This window comes from Amphiprion ocellaris, chromosome 1 (genome assembly GCF_022539595.1).
Source record: "Amphiprion ocellaris isolate individual 3 ecotype Okinawa chromosome 1, ASM2253959v1, whole genome shotgun sequence".
Taxonomy (NCBI): domain Eukaryota; kingdom Metazoa; phylum Chordata; class Actinopteri; family Pomacentridae; genus Amphiprion; species Amphiprion ocellaris.
In genome coordinates this window covers 5,097,382-5,120,907 of record NC_072766.1, presented here as the reverse complement: position 1 = coordinate 5,120,907, position 23,526 = coordinate 5,097,382, and the positions used below count along the sequence as shown (strand labels likewise).

Genomic DNA, 23,526 nt, shown 5'->3' with positions numbered 1-23,526 from the left:
GCCCCTTTGGTTTTGATCCCCTTCGACTGGTAGGAGATGGGGGGCATGGTGCCTTTATGTCTCCGGGATCAGCTGTGCTAAGTCCGAGCTTAAGAAGGGAGATCCGGTGTGAGAGTGAAACTACAAAGGCTGTGTGCCCGAAATAGTGCAGGAAAGGGTTGAGGCATGAGCACACATGTTGCACTTGTTGCTCATCTGATCCGTCATAAGTAGCATGCATAAGATCAGACATAGTCACACAAAAAATATATCCAAGCTTGAAATTTGTGTCTGGGTTTGGATTTGCTGGACAGCTTTGACTCATAGTGCCCTCTGCTGCCAGATAATCCAAACAGCCAAGCAGCTTGTTTGAGGATTTCCTCTTGACAATGTATTTACTGTGTGCTCAGAGGAATTATGGTTGTTGGGGTCAGATATATGTACATTCTCTCTGGTCAAGCACATTACTAGAGTCACAAATTGGTTGGAATAGATCGCCTAGTGACAGTGGGAAGGGTGTCACATGCAGCATGGGAATACATTTGTATGTTTTAGTCGCTCTGGAGGGAGATTTCCGTATTTAAAACAAATAAACTCCGAATGCCATTGTGGCTTGTCTTAGCTTGGATGAATTTTAATGGAAAACCTTGATTAAAGACTGGAGAAGCAGAATTTTAAACTTCCAACCCTGTACCAGATGAAAGAGAGGATCTAAAGACATATGTTAAGAGGTGCACTATGGGAATTGTAGGATATAACACTTCTGGAGCTATACTCAGAACTGGGATTTAAAGTCTTGATGTCTCTGCTGCATTCATTTTCTTTTGAAATCTGTCTCTCTGACTGGTATACAAAAGAAGAAAAGTAAATCTCTTCATCTCTAAACTTGCCTGTGATTACAGCTATAAATATAATTTGTTTTGTCTTAAAGCCTAAGGCTGGTAATAATCTGTATTTTTTGCTGTATTGCTTTTGCAGGTTTTGTCCTGATATGTCTCATTGCTCTGTCCAAAAATGATTAACCTCTTAACATTCGCACTCAGTTTTTACCGAAAATTTGTAAATGCTTAGCCGCAGTTAGTAGTAAACGTTGTTGCTGTGCTGTTGGTTCCTAAAAATAGTGTACACTGGTTGAATTAAAAGGTTTAATGCTTTCAAATGTGTCCCAAATTTGACTCAGAATAGGCCAGTTCCATTAAAAATACAGCGGCAGAAATGTCACTTGGAGGGTTTTCATGCAGGTGAGTGTTCAGTCGTTGATGAGCAACACTATCGCACTCACTGACAATAATCATGGGCACTTTCCTTTTTCCCACATGCACCTTTCTGCTGTCCACTGGAGCACTAATTTTGTATTAAACCATTACCAAAAAAAAAAAACCCCCAATCCAACAAAGAAACCTACAGTGATACACAGCTTTAGGAAATGATCAAGACTTTTCAATGTGACCTATTATATGGTTACTGCAGAAATATATAGTCTTTGGCTGAGTCCTACGGACAAGGAAGATGTAAAATACCAAGAGATGGACTAATGCATTACTGGTATTTTTATGAGCTTTGTTGCCGTAAACAATCTTTAACCTTTAAACTACATAACAAATGTGCAATAACAAGAAAATAAGGAAGCCAGAAGACCAGTCAATTAAAGAGACAGGAGTCATATGTGAGAAAGAGAAGAGCATTTTTATTCAGCAGTTTTTATTCAATGTTTTCAAAGGAGAGAGAGAGAGAGCAAGGAGAAGATTGTTTGAGAATCAGAAGGTGACAAGGGAGGAAGCAATGAGGAGAACAAGATTTTTTTTTCTTTTTTTCATTTTTACATTTTTTCCAGCAACAAATGTTCAGAATTGGAAAGTACACTCAGTAGAAGCCTGGCTGTATTTTTCTACGGTGAGCATTTACTGCTTCAGTACTACCGATCGGAGGAGAAGCACCGCGATCTTTCACCATTTTTCTTGTGTCATAGTCGTATCAGAAATCATAGGTTTAAAGAAAAAAAAAGCAAAGCAAAGCAAACAATAAACCTCACATACTTTTCAATTTTGGCCCTGAATGTATATAATTTACAAATGTTATTCTTGAGAAACATTTGCTGTCAGTCAAGTGATTCCAGCTTCCATGTCATTCTAGTGAAAGACAGCCATTTTAAACGTACTTCACACATGATTGTTGCATCAGTTCTGCATGAGGCAAGATCTGAGTTACTTTTTCCACTAATCCAAATTGTTTGGCATGATATTTGTTTAACCAAATGGCAATCTGGCTGAATTGTAGCGTTATTTTTGGAGAGTTTTGCAGTGTGAGCCATGTAAGATCTGTCAAAGGCAGAACAATGCATGTATCCTGCATTAATTGCTTTCAAGCACATAGTAAACCAAGTGGGTTTTTTTTAACGAAGAAGCTAATATCTGTCCTAACTTTGAATCTCTAAAATGGAGCATCACAACTGAACAACACTAATCATGTGGAGAAAAAGAAACACCAGAACAGAAGCCGTGACAAAGAAAGATAAAAAAAAATAAAGCACAATGTTTTTGTCTTTTGTTTTTTTTTCAAGATCAAGAAGAAAATGAAAGCTGCATGTGGGAAACAAACGGCAGAAGTCCTGTTCAGCCAGCTCCTGAGCGTGGCTTCTGGTCTGCTCGGTCCGGTCTGGTACAAAAGGGGCTTTACCTGCAAACCCCCACAACACCAGCAGACTCCAGCAGAACCATGAGGTAGATCACTGGTCAAACTGACCACAGGAGAAAAACAAACCCTCCTTAAAGATGCCCATTTGGGTGTAAAACTTGTAATTTCATAAAAGTACGGCTCTGGTTTCATGTCATGTCTTGACGTTTTTTAAAAAAAGGAAATAGGAAAATAAGGAATTACCTTGCTCTGAGTTTGTCACCATTCTTTTTTTCTCGGTATTGCCGTGGGACTCTCATTGTCTTTATTGCTACCAGACGACTAGATAGCACAACACTCGATGGAAATCTCCATGATTTCACACACACATTTAATCGATCAGATAGAAGTATGACACCTGATCGAGTTTGATGGAAAAAATGTCGGAGAATGTTAGATGTCACGTAAGGAAGGCACCTTTTCCAATATTAAATTTATTAATTTCCTAATGAAATGGTCATCTGTCTCGCCGGTCAAGTGCAGTTGAACATAAAACTGAGTTTTCTTTTGAAGCTATTCTGTGGCAATATTTAAACCCAAAATGAAGTTCAGAAACTTCAGTGCAAACAACGTCTGCAAGGTTTTTTTCAGATACCACATATAAAGGAACCATAAAATCATAGAAACCTTGAAAGGGGTTGGGGGGGGGGGTCTCAATCTCATGCATTTTAATATCACATCATACTTGAATGGGGGGAGGAGGGGAGTGGAGGGGGGAGAGGAGGAGGAAGGGTGTCCTCTGGCAAATGTTTGAGCATCTTTGAAAAAGAGAAAGAAGAGCATGTTGTTTCTTATCAAAATAAATCTTGTTTTTTTTTCGTTTTTTTTTCTTTTCTTTTTTCTGTGACTAGCCAACTGCTTGAGTCCATTTACACTGTCCGCATTTTCCACTATGAATGTCAGGGCTGTGCAAAAAGTTCATGTTTCTGGTCTAATCAGAGCAGGCGGCGACTGTTATATCCCTGTGATGTCATCAGCAACTTCCCACCCGCCCTCTGGCTCAAAGAGCAGCGATGATGTGGCCTGAAAGTAAAGACACAGAAAGCACAAAAAACATGAGAATCCATGACATACAGCGCCAGTTTTAATAAACAAAAGGTTCTTAATTATTATTACATCCTTGACATTGAGCATTTATTCTGTTTATCTAAAGACTTTCACTTAAAAATCCGTATTGCTTATTGGTATTTTGACACTTGAAGGGTGTTTTTACATTCATTGGCTGAAGGAGGAAAGTTTCTCTGAGCTATGATTTTGGTTTATTTGATTGCTATTACTTGGAGGCTAAACATAATGCAATATTACTCAACAGTGATATAAAAAATCAAATCAAACACAAATTACAATTCAAAACAGATAATTTTTAAATGTTCTATGGGCAGAAATTTGAAGTAAATGCTCTCAGTGGTTTTGCGATGCTTTTTTTTAAGGCAAAAAACATAAAAAATGTAGATTTCTCATTCGCAATTACTCTATAAAATCTTAGCGACTGTTTAATCAACCATTAACAAAGCAGCCACTTACAGCATTTAAACCCTGGTGTATTACTTGAACGCGTCACCCTAACTTGACTATTATGTGGCAGTAAAGTTGCCCAAATAAACAACCTGTTGGCATTTACGTCAGAGGGCTTCCATGTAGAAACTAAAGCACACCTGTGGTTACTTGCTGAGTTGACTGTACGGAGACGAGTTGTTGGAAGAATCCACTTGCTGTGGCGTGCCATTTTCCTGAAATGCAAAACAGCATCTTTCATTTGCAATCTGATAATAACTATCCTGGCTGTGTGTGTGCTGAGATAATTGATAGTTTTAGAGGACATTACACTTTAAAAACAACTCAGAGGCTTATGAAGGGAAAATGATTGTACCAGGATGGCCAGTGGTAATTTACTGAACTGTCTTAGCTTATAGCATAATTAAATGGACACTAAGTTGAGAGTAAATAACTTGAATGAAGAGCTGAAGAAGACAAAGATGCAGGAAACTTACCGGTGCTGCCTGCATGGGAGGATACTGAGGCATGTAAGCTCCCTGGACACCAGAGTTGGCAGCAATGTACTAGAAGGTAAGAAGAATTAATCCAAATGAGTAGGATTACAGAAAGTTAGGCCTGAAAAACAGTTGTGCTAGTAAACTGTATTTATAAAGCACTTTAAATAAGGCACAATTAATCCTAAGGGCTTTACAGAGCAGTGGAAAATGTCTCAGTTTAGGGCAGCTATTGAGAAAACCTTTGAGCACCGCATTTAGTCCAGGACGTTGAGGATCTCAGGTCGCAGGTGGTAGTGTAGTGTGTGAATGTTAAAATACCAGGTGGAATTATTAGACACGGTAAAACTGCAACGTGTAAACTTCTTACACACAGTTAATAAAATGTGCCACAAAATTTTCAGCATAATCCATTCATGTAATGGAAAAACAGACTTTTAAATCACCAGGTAACAGCAAAAAAAAACCAAAACATGAAATGCCGTTCAGTCTCACCTAAATTGCAAAAACACAAATCCTTTCTCCTCTTTTTGTTTTTTTTTTTACAGCTAATGCTAACATACTTGAACTACCTAACTACGATTAAGTTCTGCTTCACATGAGGCTCTACACTGAAGTTGTTTTTCATCAGGTAATATATTTATCATCTGCGTTTTTTCTCTTCATTAGAAACTACATATCATAAATATACACTGCAATCTTCTTTGAAATTTGAAAATAAATCATGAAAAATAAAGATTTCAACCTGCTAATTCACAGATGCTACGCAAACTGTCCCAATTAAAGCTGTCCCTGGGAAGCAGCTGGTGAGCCCTCGACTTTATGGATAATTATTGTCATACTACGGAATTAACTAACATGAAACTACCGCTTTGTCATATTTGTGAGCGCGGTCTGTCTGATTATGCTACACAGATTTAATCTGATCATGGCTGTGCGTGATGGAGGACATCCCAGAATTCCACTCACCGCTCCAGTGTTTCCTAACGACAACTGGCCCATCTGCTGAGTAATGGTGGCTGTGGGGTGCAGTGACATGGAGGGATCCACAGAGGGAGACATCACAGCAGCCTGCAATACAAAGCAGCTCCGGTTTTGCCTCATATCACATGAAAGAGTTTTACAAACTAAATTAACCCGTTCTCAACTAACACAAACACCACACAGGGCCAACAACAACAGCAGTTAGGCACGTAAGGCATGTATGACTGTGGAAAACTCGTGTATGTAGCTCAAAACCAGAAAGTCTGGCTGAAAATAATGAGCTCTATGCTCTTAAAATCAGTAAAAAGGTGTGACATTTCCAGCTCTAATCAGTTTTCAGGAGAAGTATATTCTTTAAAACATGATGCCTTCAGGGAATAGACCATTTTCTAGCAAAAAAAAAAAAAAAAAGTGGGGGAGGGGGCAGATCAGCAGAGACACTTGTTCCACTGGAAACCATCTGTTGGAAGAGTCAAAGAGTCACAAGACTGTCTCTGCTTCAGGCATTTCCTGCTGGATCCAGAGCGAGGGAGGAGGAGGGGGGCAGTGGCTGAATGTCTCTTCAGTTGTTCCATTTCTCTTTCATACGCAATCCAACAGGCATACATAAATACAGAGCGGCTGTTTCCCAGAACTTGTCTCAGCTCAGTCCTTGCTCTCTGTGTTTGGGGAAGTTTAGTCGTTGGATTGACTGTGTCAGCAGAACGGCCTGATTAAAGTAACACTCTGAGCTACTGTAGCGGCGCCACACGCCCATTTCCTGTGCACAGAATGCTGTTGTTCACTCACCGGGTGCTGCATGATGTATGGTTGATGTGCCACCCAGGAATGACTCTGTACCTGACGGAGGGTGAGACAGATGGAGAGACGGATGAAATGTGAAAACTCAATGAAACTAAGCTGTTACAAATGAACTTTACAGCTACAGAAAGCAACAGTCTGTAGAAACAAAAGCACCGCAGCTCCACCAGCATATAGCATATCCATCCATCCATCTATCTATCTAGCTGTTGTTGAGGCCACTATTCCTGCCCAGGGATCCCGGTCATCCATCACAGCATAAAAATAGCTCAAGCCTTCAGCTTTTTGAGGCATGTCAGGTTCCCACTATGCTGACACGGCACTCTGGAGCTTTTAAAGTCCCCCAATGACCTCAGCTACAGAGAAGTCTGTCTGAGTTCAGTAAACTTCTTTTTCTACCTCCCAACAATGTCCCCAGTTTTGATCAAGTCACTTGCTACCTTTAGCTAACAACCTGGATGAGGTTTCTGCCTCCTTCCTCTGAGCTGCTCAGTGGTTCTCTAACACTTCTTAGAAAGTGGCAGAAGGCTCTCCTGATACTCAGTGTTTTGACTCCACCAAGGAATGCTGGGGAGTTATGTGACGATCGGCGTACGTTTGTCCTTCTGTTAATCTGTCTGTTCGCAACATTACTCAAAAACGGACTAACGGATTTGGATGAAATTTTCAGGGAAGGTCAGAAATTACTAATATGGCTTATAGTCAGGATCCACAGATTTGTTTAAGATTTCTGTATCATTGCCAGATAGCGTCACGGCGTCACTGTAACCATGACAACAAGTGAACACTACGTCACATGATTGTGATCCTACTACAAATCCACTGCTACAGACTTACCAGGATTTATCCATTGGAAATGATCCAAGGAACAACTGATTAAAATGTGGGGGTGTTTCTGAGTCCCATCAATTGCCGCTGTCCGCTACATATTTAGGTCACGTGATTTGGTATCTGTACATAACGTACACATGTATAACACATGCCTGTGCTCAGTGAAAGGTCATTTTGTTTGTGGGTACTTCTATACTGAACAACCACTTTCTATGTTGCTGTGATTTCTGAAACAAATTTTTTCAAGATTTCAGCCATCGGAAATCATACAATGAGTGAGCAGCCTTGGTGGAGGACTGTGCTTTCTGAGTGCTTTTCTTGTTACATACGTAACCGTAACAGGGGCAGCCTTCCGAGTCAATTGTTACCACGTGTGCCAGCCAAGTCTTAGGGTATGTTCAAGTATCCATACTTCCATTCGATACAGCACATCAGAAAAAGATTAAATATGCCCTGACACATATCACAGCCAATGTAGCATGTCAAAAATGCCTAGATGTCCTACTACGTCCGGCTGGATTTTGCAGCATGCAAGCCAGTTTCTGGCCATTCTGACCCACAATCCTCTGTGCAGGTATGTCGCACACATTGCCGTGTCTTGTTCCAGTACAAACAAACTTGAGCCACCGAGAGCATACAGACAGCTCATTTTGCACTGCAGACTACGGTCAAAGTTGAAGGCGCAATATTATGACAATATAGTATGTCCCAGTAGTATGTAGACTGCATGAAACAGTACGTATTTTATAAAGGCTGCTGCAGTATGTATTGAAGTAAAACAAAAAAGTATGTGGTTCATCCTTGATATGCTGGTATCCACCCGAAGGCTCTTGGCCTTTCACCCTTCAAACCACAGATTTTTGTAAGTATTTCCACAGCCCTCAAGGAAAAGGGTAGGTATCAGGTGTAATGGCAGGACGTGGGAAGATGCACAGAAGTTGGGACATTTTTCTTGGACAAACTACATGAAGAGACTCTTTGAGCTTCTTACAACTCCTCACATGATGAAAATATCTATCAGACACGTCTGGAAGCCCCAAACATGTTGTGAATTTATCAGTGGACCATCCGTCACAGGAGTATTCAAAACATCTATCGTATGTTGCAAGCCTACTAAACAAAACCCCAGAGAATCATGCTTCCTTTGCAAATGAATTTCGAGACAGACCTTATCAGTAGTTTGATGTGTTTCCGCTGCACAGAAAGTAATGAATCAAAGCTTATGAGTGAAATATTAAGCAGCGATGAGAAAAAAACCTAAATCACAGCAAGCGTGATTCAGAGACGATGACTGTACCTGCAGAAACGAGGAGTGTTTCTTTGACGACTTCACTCCTATGAACTACCAAGCTTACTGTCAGATTACGTGATCTACTGGCTGACCAAGCTGTGAACGCACTAAAAAATTCAAACGGTAATCCGCTGCCACATGGAGCTGCTGAAAGTGTGAGGTAGCCCAGGGAAGCTTTAACACCTATTCTTACATCTATAGCACCTGTGCAACCCACACACAATCAAAAATACACCCTAACCCACACATACACACCATAACCTCGAATGCAACATAGAGGAGAAGAGAGTGAGACGGTGAGAGAGAGATCATTTAAATTCAGCTCTGCAGTACCTGGTAAGCAGAGACTGGAGACATGTAGGGAGACATTGCAGGCTGTACAGTCATTATCCTGTTGGTCACCGGATATGGAGAAGGATAGTACCTGGCAAGCAAACAGAAAAAATATGAGGCTAGTAAAAAGTTAAAAGATGCCATGAACAGCTATATCCAGAGTATAGCTTACCCATTCTGTATAGCGGCTGAGGAGGGGTCATAGGTGAGAGTCATCGCACCCTGAGGAGAGGAAACAGAGTAATGTGAGATCAAATATTCAGACAAATTAAAACTATTTTAAATAATAATCTGTGAATACTGACATGATCAATTTATCAGTTGGAATGAGTTTATAATGGGTAATAACTTTAGCATTTGTAGTACTATTTTTTTCCATTTTCTTTTGGTTGTGTGGCTTTACAAACTCCCCACACGTCAAAGTATGCGTACCATCAAAAATGCAAACAGGGGTTTAATTTTAATGTGTAGAATTGTGTCTTAAATGCCTGGAATGCAAGATAGACCATTTAAATACAACTGTTATAAAACAGTAAATGATTTTGCCTGTGAACTCCGTTGTTGGGAATGAAGACCTAAAGATTTGATTGTGAAAACTGTCTTTCTACTGTTGGACTTCATGATAGAGTTATATAAAAATGTATATGCAATCTTCCCATTCTTGCTTAAAAAACTTTATATATTCTTCTGAGCCCATTATATGGATGAGCTTCATCACTTTATAAGAAGCAGAAACATGCAAGATGACCAGCGGATACATACTAGTCTGAGATCCCCCGTTTGCCCATTGGGAACGAATCCGCTGTGAGCGTGTTTTTTCCTTTGACTGTCTGCAAACTTACACAGCAAAGGCTGAGAAGGAGCTGGGGGCAAAGCACAAAACCGACATATTAACAGCCACTCAACAATTAATCATCACCGCCTCCACAGTTTTCACTGAAATGAAGGCATGCAGAAAGGTGATCTTCTTTCCTACCCAGAGCTCCTGAAGCCATCTTGATAAACTTCCCATTGAAGTGGGAGATGACTGCATTACACTGCTCTGTTGTGTCCATCCTGACGGGATGAAAGATAAAACAACAACCATGAGTCACCATCAAATCACACAGAGGCCATATACAGTAGAAGCTTCTTTAACACAAAGTGGTATTGTTCGGCATGACTGGAATACAGATAAGAGGGTATGACTGACGCCGTTTAATAAGATTGAGGGTAGAATGTAGTCTTTCTTGCTCTGAACTGCAATAAAATTAAACCTCCAGTGATTTATTGTGTTATATAAGATCAAAAACATACCATAACAATAAAGAATTTGCTGCCAATCTTATTTTTAATAAAAATTCACTGTTTATGAATTACTGTGCTTGAACACAGGCTACAGAGTGTCATTGCTAAGCACTAGAGAATATTATATGAGTAAAATTTGATGTTACTTTTGACATCATAGGTTTTCTGGAGGTTCATTCTGCAACGACTTTTATTCTCTGAACCCTGAGCAGTTTCTAGACATTTTCTGCTCCTGCTGTACCTTTCTTCACAGTGGGCTCATTTTTCACTTCAGTATAAAGTCCTGTCTTTTGTCCTATCGTTTCTGTTTAAACACAGCCTGCGGTTCAGCCCAGTTCAACCAAAAAGTCCCTAAATTTTAGTCACATGACTGCTGCTTACAAATGAGTTAGTCATAGCTTCTCAGTTGCAGTGGAAGAGCAGAATATTTTTTTTTGCATGAAAGGAAATTTTTGGCAAATTTTAAAATTAGACATATAGATAGTGGTTTTGCTGACATATTAGAATGTTAAGCTTCAAATTGGGTTACTTTTCTGATGGAACGTCACGTCACAGATCAGTAGTTCACAGACTGTCAGAAAGTTGAAAATCTAACATTTTATCCTGATTTTTACATTTTGTGGCTCTGTTAAATGGCGCCGTTTTGGCAACTTTTTCTTAGAGATAAGATGCCTTTCAACCCTTGCCGGCAGGTTTTGGGGTTTACAGGATTAAACGTAATTTAGCAGAGAAAGAAATGAATGCATTTTCTGTTGGTATGCTGAGACAGACCTGGCAAAGCCCACGCCTCGGCTGTTGCCGCTGTAGTCTCGGAGGATCCGTGTGGAGACGACCTGGCCGAAGGGTTGCAGCATGTTCTCCAACTCTTTCTCATCCACAGAGAGAGGCAGGTTGGAAATATACAGATTTGTGGGGTCCTGCTCCTGTTGCTACTCACATACAAGAAGATGGAAAAGAAGACGTATATTGAATGCTATGTGCACAAACTTGTCTGTGCAGATCTGGTTTGAACTCAGCTTAAGTATGGTTCAGGGTCAGAGGAACATTTGGTTAAACAAACATTATTAGAATAGAATAGAATAGAATAGAATAGAATAGAATAGAATAGAATAGAATAGAATAGAATAGAATAGAATAGAATAGAATAGAATAGAATAGAATAGAATAGAATAGAATAGAATAGAATATGCTTTATTGTCATTATACAGTGTATAACAAAATTGGAAAGCTTCTCCTTTTCAGTGCAAGAAATCTTAAAAAAATAGTGCAAAACAGTCTATTTACAAATATACATATAAATAACAGTGTGAATATAAATAGCAAAGTAAATGAGGTAGTGGTGTATATTCCACATTTCACATTATATTGTTGGCTGGGTGTGAGACGTGAGAGTTCAGGGTGGTGATGGCTTTTGGGAAGAAAATTAAGCTCTCCTATACGCACACATAACCACAGACACTGAGACACACTTCATCTATACTCTGCAGCAGCTCTGGGTCTCTATGGTTTTCCCTAGAAACAGCAGGAGAGCAGCGTAGCCTAGCTACCCCAACACACAAACGGTGTTCTGCCATGTTTGTTCCACACAAAGCAGCTATATGCAGTTCTCCAGAGAGCAACCCTTCATCGCTGAAGGATTTAAGGACAGCGACAAAGGCAAGGCTAGGAAAGGGAAAGGACTGAAAGAAATTTAATGACACAGACCATTTCTGCTGCCCACTACAAGACTAATCACAGATGTGATGCAAAAATATCCTGTCTGTCATCTAAAAATGGTTTCAGAACTTGTAAAGAACTGGTCTGCTTTACTTCCAATTGGTCACAGAGGATCAAAAACGGCTCATAGCAGTAGTACTGTACTGGTGCTTTGGTGCAGATATGCCCACATCAGTATGCATAAATGGTAACCGCTGACACCAAATGACATAGGAATAATGCTGGGAAAAATCTGTCCGATCTATATAATGTAACCTCACCCAAACGCTGCGTTAGTGTTGGTGTGAGCTGGAAGTCCTGTGTATAACATGTCATACTGACTGACAGGTTATTTGGCAGAGAGAGACGTGACATCTGGTTTCTACAGTGAAAGTAAATGGGGTCACGGGAAGAACAGCTTGTCAGCTGAGGTCATGTGACCAGTCTAATGTCATTCAGCACACACTGGACACAAGCATGCATGCGTTAAAAAAAGCCCAAGTCCAAAGAGATGTTCACAAGCATGACAAATATGCACACACACACAGACACACACACGCCTGTACCAACTCACCTTGGCCATCTGGGCCTGTATGCCACTGGTTTTCAGAGCATGTACTGCCTTTAAAGCAGCTGCTGGGCTGTCAAAGTCCACAAAGCCATAACCTGTCATTTGTAGAAGAGTATTTATGTCAGCAGTCACTAAGTAATAAGAACCATCTATAACATACGTTGTCTTATCACTACTACAGAAAGGTGGGCTATACATTACATTGATAATTACTGTTTAGGATGGTAAACATATTTTTCACATCTTCATTTTTTATATAAAATCTTGCTGTATTTTTACATGACATAAAATATTTAATAATTTGCATATTTTGGAGACATTTTTGAAGGAACAGTTCAATAATTCGTCACAGTTAGATGACAAGACTAATGCCACTTTCACTTTGTGCAAGAACTAAGTAACAGCCAGTTAGTTTGGCTTAGAATGAACACTGGAAACAGAACAATACAACTACTCTAGCTTTGCCAAATGATAAAAAACCTCTCTACCAGCACCTCTAAACCTCACAATGAACACATTATATTGTGTCTGTTTATTCTGTGCAAAGGCTTTGGATTTTATCTATGTTATGACTTCCCAGAGTCTTTAAGACAAAATTTGGAACAATTCCTTTAATAACTAAATCAGCGTCTATGTCTGACCCACTTTTTTGACAGTGTGTATATATATATATATATATATATATATATATATATATATATATATATATATATATATATATATATATATATATATATATATATATATATATATATATTAGGGCCGGGACTTTAACGCGTTAATTGCGATTAATGAATTACCGTGAAAATAACGCGTAAAAAATGTTGACGCAATTAGTTGCACCCTCCTCAGTTCCCTCATTTCTGGCACACCAGTAATGCTGATGAACACTCCAGCCCAGTAGGTGGCGGTAATGAACCTAAAGTCTGTTGGTAGCCATGAAGAAGAAGCACAGGGAGTACTGAGTGAAGTCAGGCACTGGTGAACAGTGAAAGAAGAGGGGATTGATCTTGTGGGGCAGAAAGTTTCCTTTTAAAAATCTTCCCGATGGCCACTTGGATAAAAGCCTGGTTATGTGCAAATTGTACAACAAAGAGTTTTCTGATCACTGCGTCACTTCAAGCCGACGGTATCACCTCAATGTAAAACATGTTGCTGTTATATATATATATATATATATATATATATATATATATATATCCTGCCAAGCCTTTTCACCATTTTCCAAAGCATACTATGGTGTGTCTGATTTTTGAATGTGTTTTCATATTATACAGCCAGTTGACTGTTTTCCATTTATTTCCATTAGGTGTGAAAATCTGTTTGTGGAGACACTAAACCTGCATGCATTGGGTGATCCATCATAATCTGCTTTTATTTTTGTCAAACATACGTTATAACGGTGTTGAAGCGTACTGAAGACTTTTCAGAACAGTCTGCATTTCCAACTATGGTGTCGTGTAACAACAGAAGTTTGACAAAAATAAAAGCAGACATGTTCACGGTTCACGTTTACACTGATGGATTACCAACTCAAGAGAGTATCAAGTCGCTGCAAATTGGATTTTCATACAATATGAACGTGAATGCAAACTGCCTGGAAGGTATGGAAAATCAACACGTTAAGTTTTCAGAAATCATCTGGCATCATCTAAAACAAACAGTTACTTTAAGTGTCCAATTTAAATCAGGTGGTTGTCAAATGTTCTTTTTCTAATTCTACAGCACTGATCATGTTAGTAACCTTACTGACCTTTACACTTGTTGGTGGTCTTGTCCAGGATTGCCTTTGCAGACTGAATCTTTCCATACCTAGGTGCACAACGAAACAACTCTCGTAAACAACAATAATTCAACAAGTGAGACAGGTCTCGTCATTGCTTCAGTCTTCTCATTATGCATTGTAAATGAAAATGTAATTTCTGTGTATCCATTTCCAGAGGAATATGTGCAGAGAGCCTCATCATTTATCATTATTGTGATTCTAAAAAAAAAAAAAAAGACAACACAAGCAGCAAAGATCAGTTTATGAAAATAATAAAAACTCGCCATATTTACGGAGGCACGAACAATACATCACGGCTCTCTACTACAGGCTTCCAAATACTATGAACCCAATTTAAATGTTTCAGGCTTTGCTTCATCTCTAACTTTACACTGAAGTTGAACTGTGACACAAACTGTGAGCTGTAGTGCACACACACACCCACACGTGCGCACACGCACACACACACACCATACAGACTGAATGCCTAGCTAACATCACCATTCAGACCTTGTTGCTATGAAAAGCGCTTTCATTTCTGCTTTGTGCTGGCAAACACCATTGGGAACATGAACAAAACACAAGCAAACAGGACACAAACAGCTGCTGCTGCTGCTGGTAACATGGGTAGATGCCTCACTCCATATGCTTGTGATTGTGAGGGAAAAGGGACGAATTGAGATTCCACTAATTATGGCATCCGCCGCACAAACCACTCGGACCTATGGTATCTACATGTATCAAACATGTCTATCTGCTGGGCTGATTTCCTTTTTTGGTTGTTTTTAAAAAACAGTTATTTTTACTGTCCACTTCACATACCCAAGTTGAGCTATGTCTATTCCATATGTGTCTGTTTATAGAGGTGGAGCATTTATATGTGTCAGTGTACACTATGGTTAAACCAGTGTCCATTTTTGAATGCCAACATTGATGGTTCTGCACTAAAACAGCAGGCACTTGGTATTTTTCTTAACCTGTATACTCAGTAAAAGACACATAAGTCTAACTTGCATGAGCTGTCACTGTTTACACAAAATATGCTGTAAACTTTGCAAGTAAAGGCGTAGACGTCCTGCACGTCCACCTCAAGTTTTAACTGTCAGTCCTTACAGCTTGAATGCTTGGCGTGTTAATATGCATACAGGCTATTCTCAGTGGACTTAACGCTTATCAGTGCGGCACAGTGCATGTGTGAACCTGTCCCTCTTCTCCATGACAAAATATACCAAGAAATTGAAAGAAAAGGAAGGAATGGCAGCATGTTTCTGCTTATCATGGAGGAAATCCATTTAAAAAAATGTTGAAATCCAAAATAATTACATTCTTCAGGCCAAGAAACTTGTAAACAAATACTCTGACATTTCGGGAAATGCATTTTGTTGTTCTGGTGCCAGAAGTTTCAGAGAAGGATGATGCTACCCCTATCTGCAAAGCAAATATTAAGCTACCTAATCAGCTACAGCTGGGTAGCTTCGCTTAGCTCAAAGACTGGAAACAAAGGTAACAGCTAGCCCAGCTCCATCCAAAGGTAACAAAACATAACTAATATCAAAAGCCTTTACAAGGTTTACTACTTAATGCTACAAAAAACTACAGTGTTAAAAGGCAATGTGATTTTACAGGGGTTAGCTATTTCCTCAATTTCAGTGTTGGTGTTAAGCTAAGCTAATCCTCTCCTGGCTGTAGCTTCATATTTAGCTTAGCTCAAACACTGGAAACAAGAGGAAACAGCTAGCCTAGCTCTGTCCAAAAGTAACAAAAAAAAACCCCAATATTTACAGCCCTTTATAACTCACTGCTTAATGTTACAAAAAGTAAAGTGTTAAAAGACGTGGTTTTACAGGGGTTAGTTATTTACCCATTTTCAGTGTGGGAGCTAAGTTCAACTAACCCTCTACAGGCTTTAGCTTCACATTTAGCTTAGCACAAAGACTGGAAACAAGAGGAAACAGCTAGCCTAGCTCTGTCCAAAGGTAGCAAAACATGCTATTATTAACAGCTCATTAAAACTCACTAGTTAATAGAACAAAAATTAAGTGTAAAACAGTTATGTGGTTTTACAGGGGTTAGCCGTTTCCCCATTTTCTGTGTTGGTGTTAAGCTAACTGTGTCCTGGCTATAGCTTCATATTTAGCTTAGCACAAAGACTGGAAACAAGGGGAAACAGCTAGCCTAGCTCTGTGTAAAGGTAACAAAACATAACTAATATTTACAGCTCTTTAAATACTCACTACTTAATGTTAGAAAAACATAAATGTAAAAAAGCTATGTGGTTTTACAAGGGTTGTTGTTTCACCAGTTTCAGTGTTAAGCTAAGCTAACCGTCTCCTGGCTGTAGCTTCATATTTAACCTATACTAAAGTCACATAATTTAATTTAAAAAAAAAAAAAAAAGGATATTTTTATTAAAAAAAAGGAAAAAATGATATCAAGTCTGTTTCTCAAATGTAGAATTAAGAAATAATTAACCAAAAACATTACTTAATAGTTGCATTACCCTTAATTTAGACCTAAAATAATACCATAATGCTACTTTTATGTATTTTTATACACTGCAGTCAGGTAAAGACTTTTATTAAATGAGGTCTTTCAATGATATTCACATGTTTTCCCACTACTGATCCCATTAGAATAATAGTGACAACACACTTGCATGCACACATGCACGCGTAATTGTAATGTTCATACTGCATGTGTTTGTGTACTCACTGGTGGCAGAGTTTGACCAGGTCCAGGTCTGTGGTAGCAGGAGGCAGGCCGCGGATGTACAGGTTGGTTTTGCTGAGCTGCTCCAGGCCTGTGCTGCTGCTGTTGCTGCTGCTGCTGGGACTGGACGGAGTCATGGGGTAGGACTGCACACAGGAAACCCACTGTTAGGAAGTGCATGGACGCTAATATAATCTAATTTAAACTCAGGTCAACAGTGATCACAAGAACATCTCATCTGAAATGCAGAAACACAGCCAAGGAACAATCCGACTTTATTCGACATGATGTATTGAAAGCCACTGCTGTGCTCTACTTAAATGTGATAAAAACTCCTCATCGTTGATCCACACTGCAGTCAGTTTTCTGCTTTGTGACACAAAACTGACCTTAAGTACTGTACTTAAGTGCAACTTTGAGGTCCTAGTTGACTACCTATTAGTGCATAAACTGATTAAAATCAGCAACACACTGAAAAATTACATCTGAAAGATAGATTATTTGGAATATAACACTGCACTGTGAACATTTTAGGTAAATTTATGTGCTTTTACTTAACATTTTGACTTACTTTTACCTGTAATGGAGTATTATTAAACAAAAATATTTCTACTTTTACTTAAGTAAAGGATTTGAATAATTGTCCTCCCACTGTCTGGGTTTTTTGGTTGGCAGGTGGGTTTGACCTTTACGCTCCTAGATGCTGTAAAAAGATGATTCCGTCCAGCCAAATACCAGAGTACATTCTTGTAGGTGGGCCTCGGTGAATCACAGTGTGATTAAATCTGCGTTCACATCTTACATCCTGCTGTAGTGTTTATCAGAAGCCCACAGTTCTCTTCATACTTGCGGGCCAAACCACGCCACACTGCCCTGCAAGGCATTTCCTTCCCCTTACTCATTCATTAAAATCACTCCCAGCCACCCCAAACCCTCTCCGGATCAGATCAAAGACAAAAGCATGGCAGAATCGTACCATCTGTCCATAACCAAAGGACAATCCACTTCAAGAGCCAGAGCCATGCATAGCCACGCCAAACAAATAACACAGAGCCATTCTTCCAGTGCCGTGTGATGCTTAAATGATCATTCTTCTACAGATGAAGAATTGATTGCTGTGGCGGGAACATCTGTTTGGCCTGTTGTGTGCACAAGCAGAGGCCTTGCATTTTTTTGTTGGTGTGCAATTACCATGTGAACTTTGCTGGAGACCATCAAGGGGTTCAGGTCTCGATTAGAGGGCAGCTATATTTCACAGGGGCATCTTATAGCAGATTAAACACCTCCACTGGAAAGCTCAGCCTTCCCCCTGCAGGGATTCATACGAGCTTCCTGCCTTCAAAGTAGCACACAGAAACCTTATGATGGATAAATACTACAGCTTAATCTGAGGTATTTTTTTCCTTCTTCCTTTTGCACGCTGCAGGGGGAAAACTGAACCCTCATCTGCTTACATTTCCATCAGCAGATGTTGAAATAACAGCTGCCTCTCACCTCCATTCCCATCTAATCAGAAGGTGTGATGGGGAAGCAGGAAAGAAGCTCAGAGAGGCCTTCAATTACAGATGTGTTCACCTGAGAGGTCAAAATGAAGAATGCAAGGCAGCACAGTTCACTCCAGCACACTGACATACATTACATTACAGCCCTCCCTCTCTCTGGATCTCGATTCACCCAGAATGCATTAACCTATAAAAATGGACTACAGTTACCGTCATACATATTGACCAGAGTTGGCGAGTGACGGGGCAAACAAGGTTATACGGACATAATAATTAAAGTATTGCTTGTGGAGCTATAGATCGGGTCAGCAGCCGCTCTTATCCCTGCGTGTAACCTCCCACAGGATCAGTCTGATAGCATTTTTTAAAAACAGGATTTATATAATTTGCATATTTAAAAATATTCCACATGAAATACAGAAAGGGCTTCCCAATGTCATGTGCTATTATTCAGGATATGTGAGCAGGAGGGGGGAAAAGTAGGCAGGGGAATAATAATGTTTTTAAGGCCTACCTGCTTACGATTGGCTGTCTTCAGCGGGTTGCCCGTGTTTGCAAAGATCATCCTGGAGGTTACGGATGTATTTTAGTTCCCAGAAAATATATTTTTTTTTAAAATCGCAACGATGAGCCAGTGGAGACGGAATCCGAGCGGTTGGAAGGAAAGAACAAGAGAGTCGCTTTATAACATCCGCATACTGAACCGAGCCGCTTATCAGGACAGAAAAATAAAAGGTCCTGCATAGGTATACTGACACATCTATACAGTCAGATGCACACCAGGCGATGGACCAACCCTCCGGTCCGGTTCATTGATCTACGACGTCCTGCTGCAGACCGCTCGGCAGTCCCACCTACTACAGACCAAACCATCTCCGCCTCTGCAGGGTGTTTGACATCAAATAAATTGCGTGGCCGCCTCGCTAAAACTCGCACCGGCGGTCGGTTTTTGGGCGACAAAGGCGCGTCGGGACGTCTGGTGTCTACGGCTCAGTTTCTAAAAGGACGCAAGGCGCATTTGGGTTTGATTTGCGGACGCACAATCGCTGGGGCTGCACACTCGTCGCCTTTCATGTTGTTGTCGTCCGCACATACCAAGCATTCTTCACCCCCACCTCCTCCAAACCACACACACGCGCGCGCGCGCGCGCACGCACGCACGCACACACACGCACGCACGCACGCACACACACACACACACACACACACACACACACACACACACACACACACACACACACACACACTCTTCCTCTTTATACCCTTCCCCCCACCCAACATACTACATGTCAGAGAATCAGGATGCAATGAAATATAAGCTGACCTGGACAGGAGGTCACAGTCTCCACGTAAACCCCAAAACTCTGGCACACATTTTGGCCTAAAACACAAGAACAGCCTGCGAATAAATGGAAAAAACACATCAAAATATAACCTAAAATGCAGCACAAATGTAAAAAAAAGGTTTGGCAGTGAGGCCAAAAAACAAACAAAAAAAAACTACTAGAACCATTAATAATTTCACCTTTGGGTGCATTTACAAGATTGATTTGCTCCCGTGCTGTTTGTAAAAGTGTGCACTAAGCATTTCCACATATGGCACACAAGCAGCTCACACTGCTGAATGGTGAAAAAAGAGGAACCGTAGCTTTCTAGCGTCTGTTTTAGCGCTTTTAATGAAATCACTTAAAGATGAATTTGTCGGTGGTTTAAATAAGCTCGTCTCTTTCTACATTTTTGATTAACAGGCTTCGTGGCAGGAATTTGGAATTGCATTATAAGCTTTAAATGTGACAGAACTGCTAAATGAATAAATAGTGATTAAATATGCAAAACATGCAGGAAAAAATGTGCAAAATTTGCAAATATAGAGACATGACTGGCTGGGTTTGCATGCATTTCTGTGTAAATATCCTCAGGTCATTAAAAAAAACAAACTTTACTTGACATATTAGATTATCATATTACACATTAACCATTTAAACATCTACAAACACATGGGGTGCAGACAGTTTTTTTTTAACATAGTTTTTTAAATTTTATTTTGCAAACTGTACAAGATTACATTACATTGCCTAAATTTTGTTGGAAATGTGGGTCCAATGATTCATCTAGAGTACGTTCAAGTCTTGAGTTTGAACATATTTTTAGAGCTTCAGCTTCAGCTCAATGTAGAACTGAAACAAGCTGATACAGAAAAAGTATGCGATGCTATCAGACACTGTGGAACAAGAGGATGTTTTCAACCTTAAAGCTTCTCACTAGCAAAGCTGTTTGTTACTGTGAAGGATTCATATCAATAAAATGTGTCATCCTATGCTCTTTTTTCAAAGTATTTGACCAGTATCTTTATGCAAACCTCATTATTTATTGTTAAATCAAAGCTATGAGGAACACTTCGGTGTGGTGTAATCATAATACAGTCCTTTAGCTTTGACTTTGAAAAAGGAATGTGGACAGTCCACTCATGAGTGTTGAAGTACATTTTCAGCAGTTTTGCTTTTGTTTAACAGTGAAGAGATAATAGAGAATGAATGGAGAGAGGGAGGGGATGATGTGCAACAAAGATACTCATCCAGAGTTGGATCACGCACTTTGCATTACAGCACGATGTACATTTTAAACACTATCGACAGTTTTTATCTGTATTCAGACAGATAAAAGGGGAGCAGATTGATGGAGATGCTGCAGGAAAACTACACGGGAACATATGTGGCCCCGGAGGTGTTGGCCATAACTGTCTGCATGTTCACATTAGCCTTTCACTTTTACCTAATTACACTCATTTTAGATTCACATACAAAGGCTCAAAGCAGTGCTTGCCACTAGCAGCCATCCTGCTGCAGATCCTGCTGGAGATTTATAAAGTGACGCTAAATCCAAATCCCATCAGGGTGCAGGGAGGCTCTTAAAGCATCAAATTTCTTTCCCTTATTTCCTCTGCTGGTAGGATTAAGGTTTCACACTGGTTTTGAGTTACAAGCTGCTGCTGATGTGCCTTGAAAAGTCCAATCATTCCTATCTAGATAATCAGTTGCAGTAGTTTTTGTGTTGAAGGTTTCCTGTGCTTGTTGTTGTCCAGTTAGATAATTATTGATTTAAAAAACCCATTCCATCAAATGTACAGGTCATAAAGGATTTAAATGGTCAATATTTCACAAGTCAAAGCTGTTTATATTGCTTGCTTGCATTGTGCTTTTAACAGGCCCGTCTTTAAACGAATCAAATATCCAATAGGTCAAGTGATCTGTAGACTTCATTTATCCATCTATTCATTGTTTGTCTGGGTGATTTATCAGAGAGCTTTAGAAATTACTTTTCTCTGGAGAAGGAAAATGAATAAGGTTTGAATTGAACTGCTGTGAAGCTATCAACGAATCATGAGCAGAGCTGAATTCAATGAGATAACATAGTCAGTGATAATGATCCAGAAAACAGTAAACTCTGTCTTGTAAAAAACATAATGACAGCTTGTGCCTTGTACTGTATTGATTGTGATCAAGCGTATTGCTTGCATAAGATCCTTTAATGGTGGACGTACACCTGCAAACACTGGATTCAAATAATGGAAATAAGCAAGAACAAAACAGAAAATAGATAAACCCTGAATCAACTGACATTAATAATATATACTTTAGAAATGCAGGTCAATTCTAGATCTCAAAGGTCAAAGAAACTAGTTCAGTTCATCTTAAGGAAGCACGTCCTGGTTAGGACTGCTGAGTGTACTGAATTGTGTTGAGGTAGCAGGGGGTCCTGTGGGTTTGAAGAGGGAGGGACTGAGGAATGCAGATGATTATCAGCTCCTTCCACATTCACCAAAGAATTAGGGAATTTGAAATTCCTCTTGGCGTCCTCAGCATGCCGGCTGACCTGTGTGGAATTGCAGTAAAACTGCTGGGCGAGAGTGTACGAGCTGTTCTGTACAACTGGCAAATGTCTGGCTAGAATACATGGAACCAAACAGAGAAGCTTTTTCACAGGCCCAGTGATGGTGTGGTTTGGCTCAGAGTTTGTGGGTCCGCAGGGAATAATGAAATGCTTGCATGTTGAAATATGAGAAACCACACAAAGATCACAGCAGTTTTCATTCATTTCAGTACTAAAATCAAAGGACAGCTTCTATCAAGATGACTGCTCTCTAAGTGCTAGAGAGAACATTTATGGCACTTTGTTCTATTCAATAAATTTGAAAATCCATAGCTAATTACCCTAAAATATGACCCTGAATATAGATGGATAAAAAGATAGATATGACATGAATCAGTGGCCAGCAGAAAAGAGAACATGGGAAACTAGATTCTTCCTTTTCGAGGAAAAAAATGATAAATAACAACATTAAATATAACTGAACAAACAACAGTGCAAATTTGTTTTTTAAAAAAACATTTAATATTAGTGAAAAGATGTGCTGTTAAAATATCGTCAACATTGCAGCTGTTGTGCCCCTTTCTGCAGCAAACTTGAAACTAGTAGCTAGGCATTATGAATTTAACTAACAAGTTGATATATTAGGGTTACAACCCTATGACACGTTATTTATTATGTAATTTACCTGTTTGATTAAAGAATATTACAGTTAAGAAACAGTTAAGAAACGACAAGAATATGTATGTATAAATATATATAAAATTGTATATATGTATCCGTATATATGTATCTGTGTGTATATGTGTATATATATATATATACACAGACACACACACACACACACACACTATTGTAGTTTCTAAACTGTAACATTCTTTAATCAAACAAGTAAATCACGTAATAAATAACATCGTAGGGTTGTAACCCTAATATATAAACATTCAAAGCACTCTTTACCTTACTAATTCAACATTTAAGGTTAACACACTACAGTATGATACATAATGCAAATAAACATGGCATTTAAACGTGACCTGCCATATTCTGTACTTTAACAAATTACTGGATTATGACCCTGCAATATAATTTATGCAAATTACCTGACTTATTGAAATAATAGGGTTAAGACACTACAGTGTAAATTAGTGTGATTATTGTGATAGCTATTATTGTTATTATTATCATTATTATTCATGATAATTTTAATAGAAATAAGCTAGTAACATTAGCTGCAGGAGCTGTTA

General features: G+C 39.4%; 1 protein-coding gene across 1 annotated transcript; it reads right to left on the bottom strand.

Moving 5' to 3' along the window:
• Positions 1-1,646: 1,646 nt before the first annotated feature.
• rbms1a (RNA binding motif, single stranded interacting protein 1a) lies at positions 1,647-19,501 on the bottom strand. The gene is made up of 14 exons (XM_023264663.3): positions 18,927-19,501; positions 16,914-17,056; positions 14,190-14,248; positions 12,440-12,531; positions 10,942-11,099; positions 9,860-9,939; positions 9,646-9,746; positions 9,056-9,105; positions 8,884-8,974; positions 6,417-6,467; positions 5,613-5,714; positions 4,644-4,712; positions 4,308-4,382; positions 1,647-3,675 (listed from the first exon to the last, which is right to left on the bottom strand). The coding sequence occupies exons 1-13, from the start codon at positions 18,975-18,977 to the stop codon at positions 4,314-4,316; spliced, it is 1,116 nt and encodes a 371-aa protein (XP_023120431.2). The 5' UTR covers positions 18,978-19,501; the 3' UTR covers positions 1,647-3,675; positions 4,308-4,313.
• Positions 19,502-23,526: the final 4,025 nt, after the last annotated feature.

Bases quoted from the DNA above. Each gene is read 5' to 3' on its own strand.
- rbms1a (XM_023264663.3), bottom strand. From the start codon at position 18,977: ATGATCTTTGCAAACACGGGCAACCCGCTGAAGACAGCCAATCGTAAG. The intron at 5,715-6,416 runs GTGAGTGAACAA...TTTGTATTGCAG, and splicing joins CATACATCATGCAGCACCCG to GCTGCTGTGATGTCTCCCTC. The intron at 4,383-4,643 runs GTAAGTTTCCTG...TTTGCATTTCAG, and splicing joins CTCCCATGCAGGCAGCACCG to GAAAATGGCACGCCACAGCA.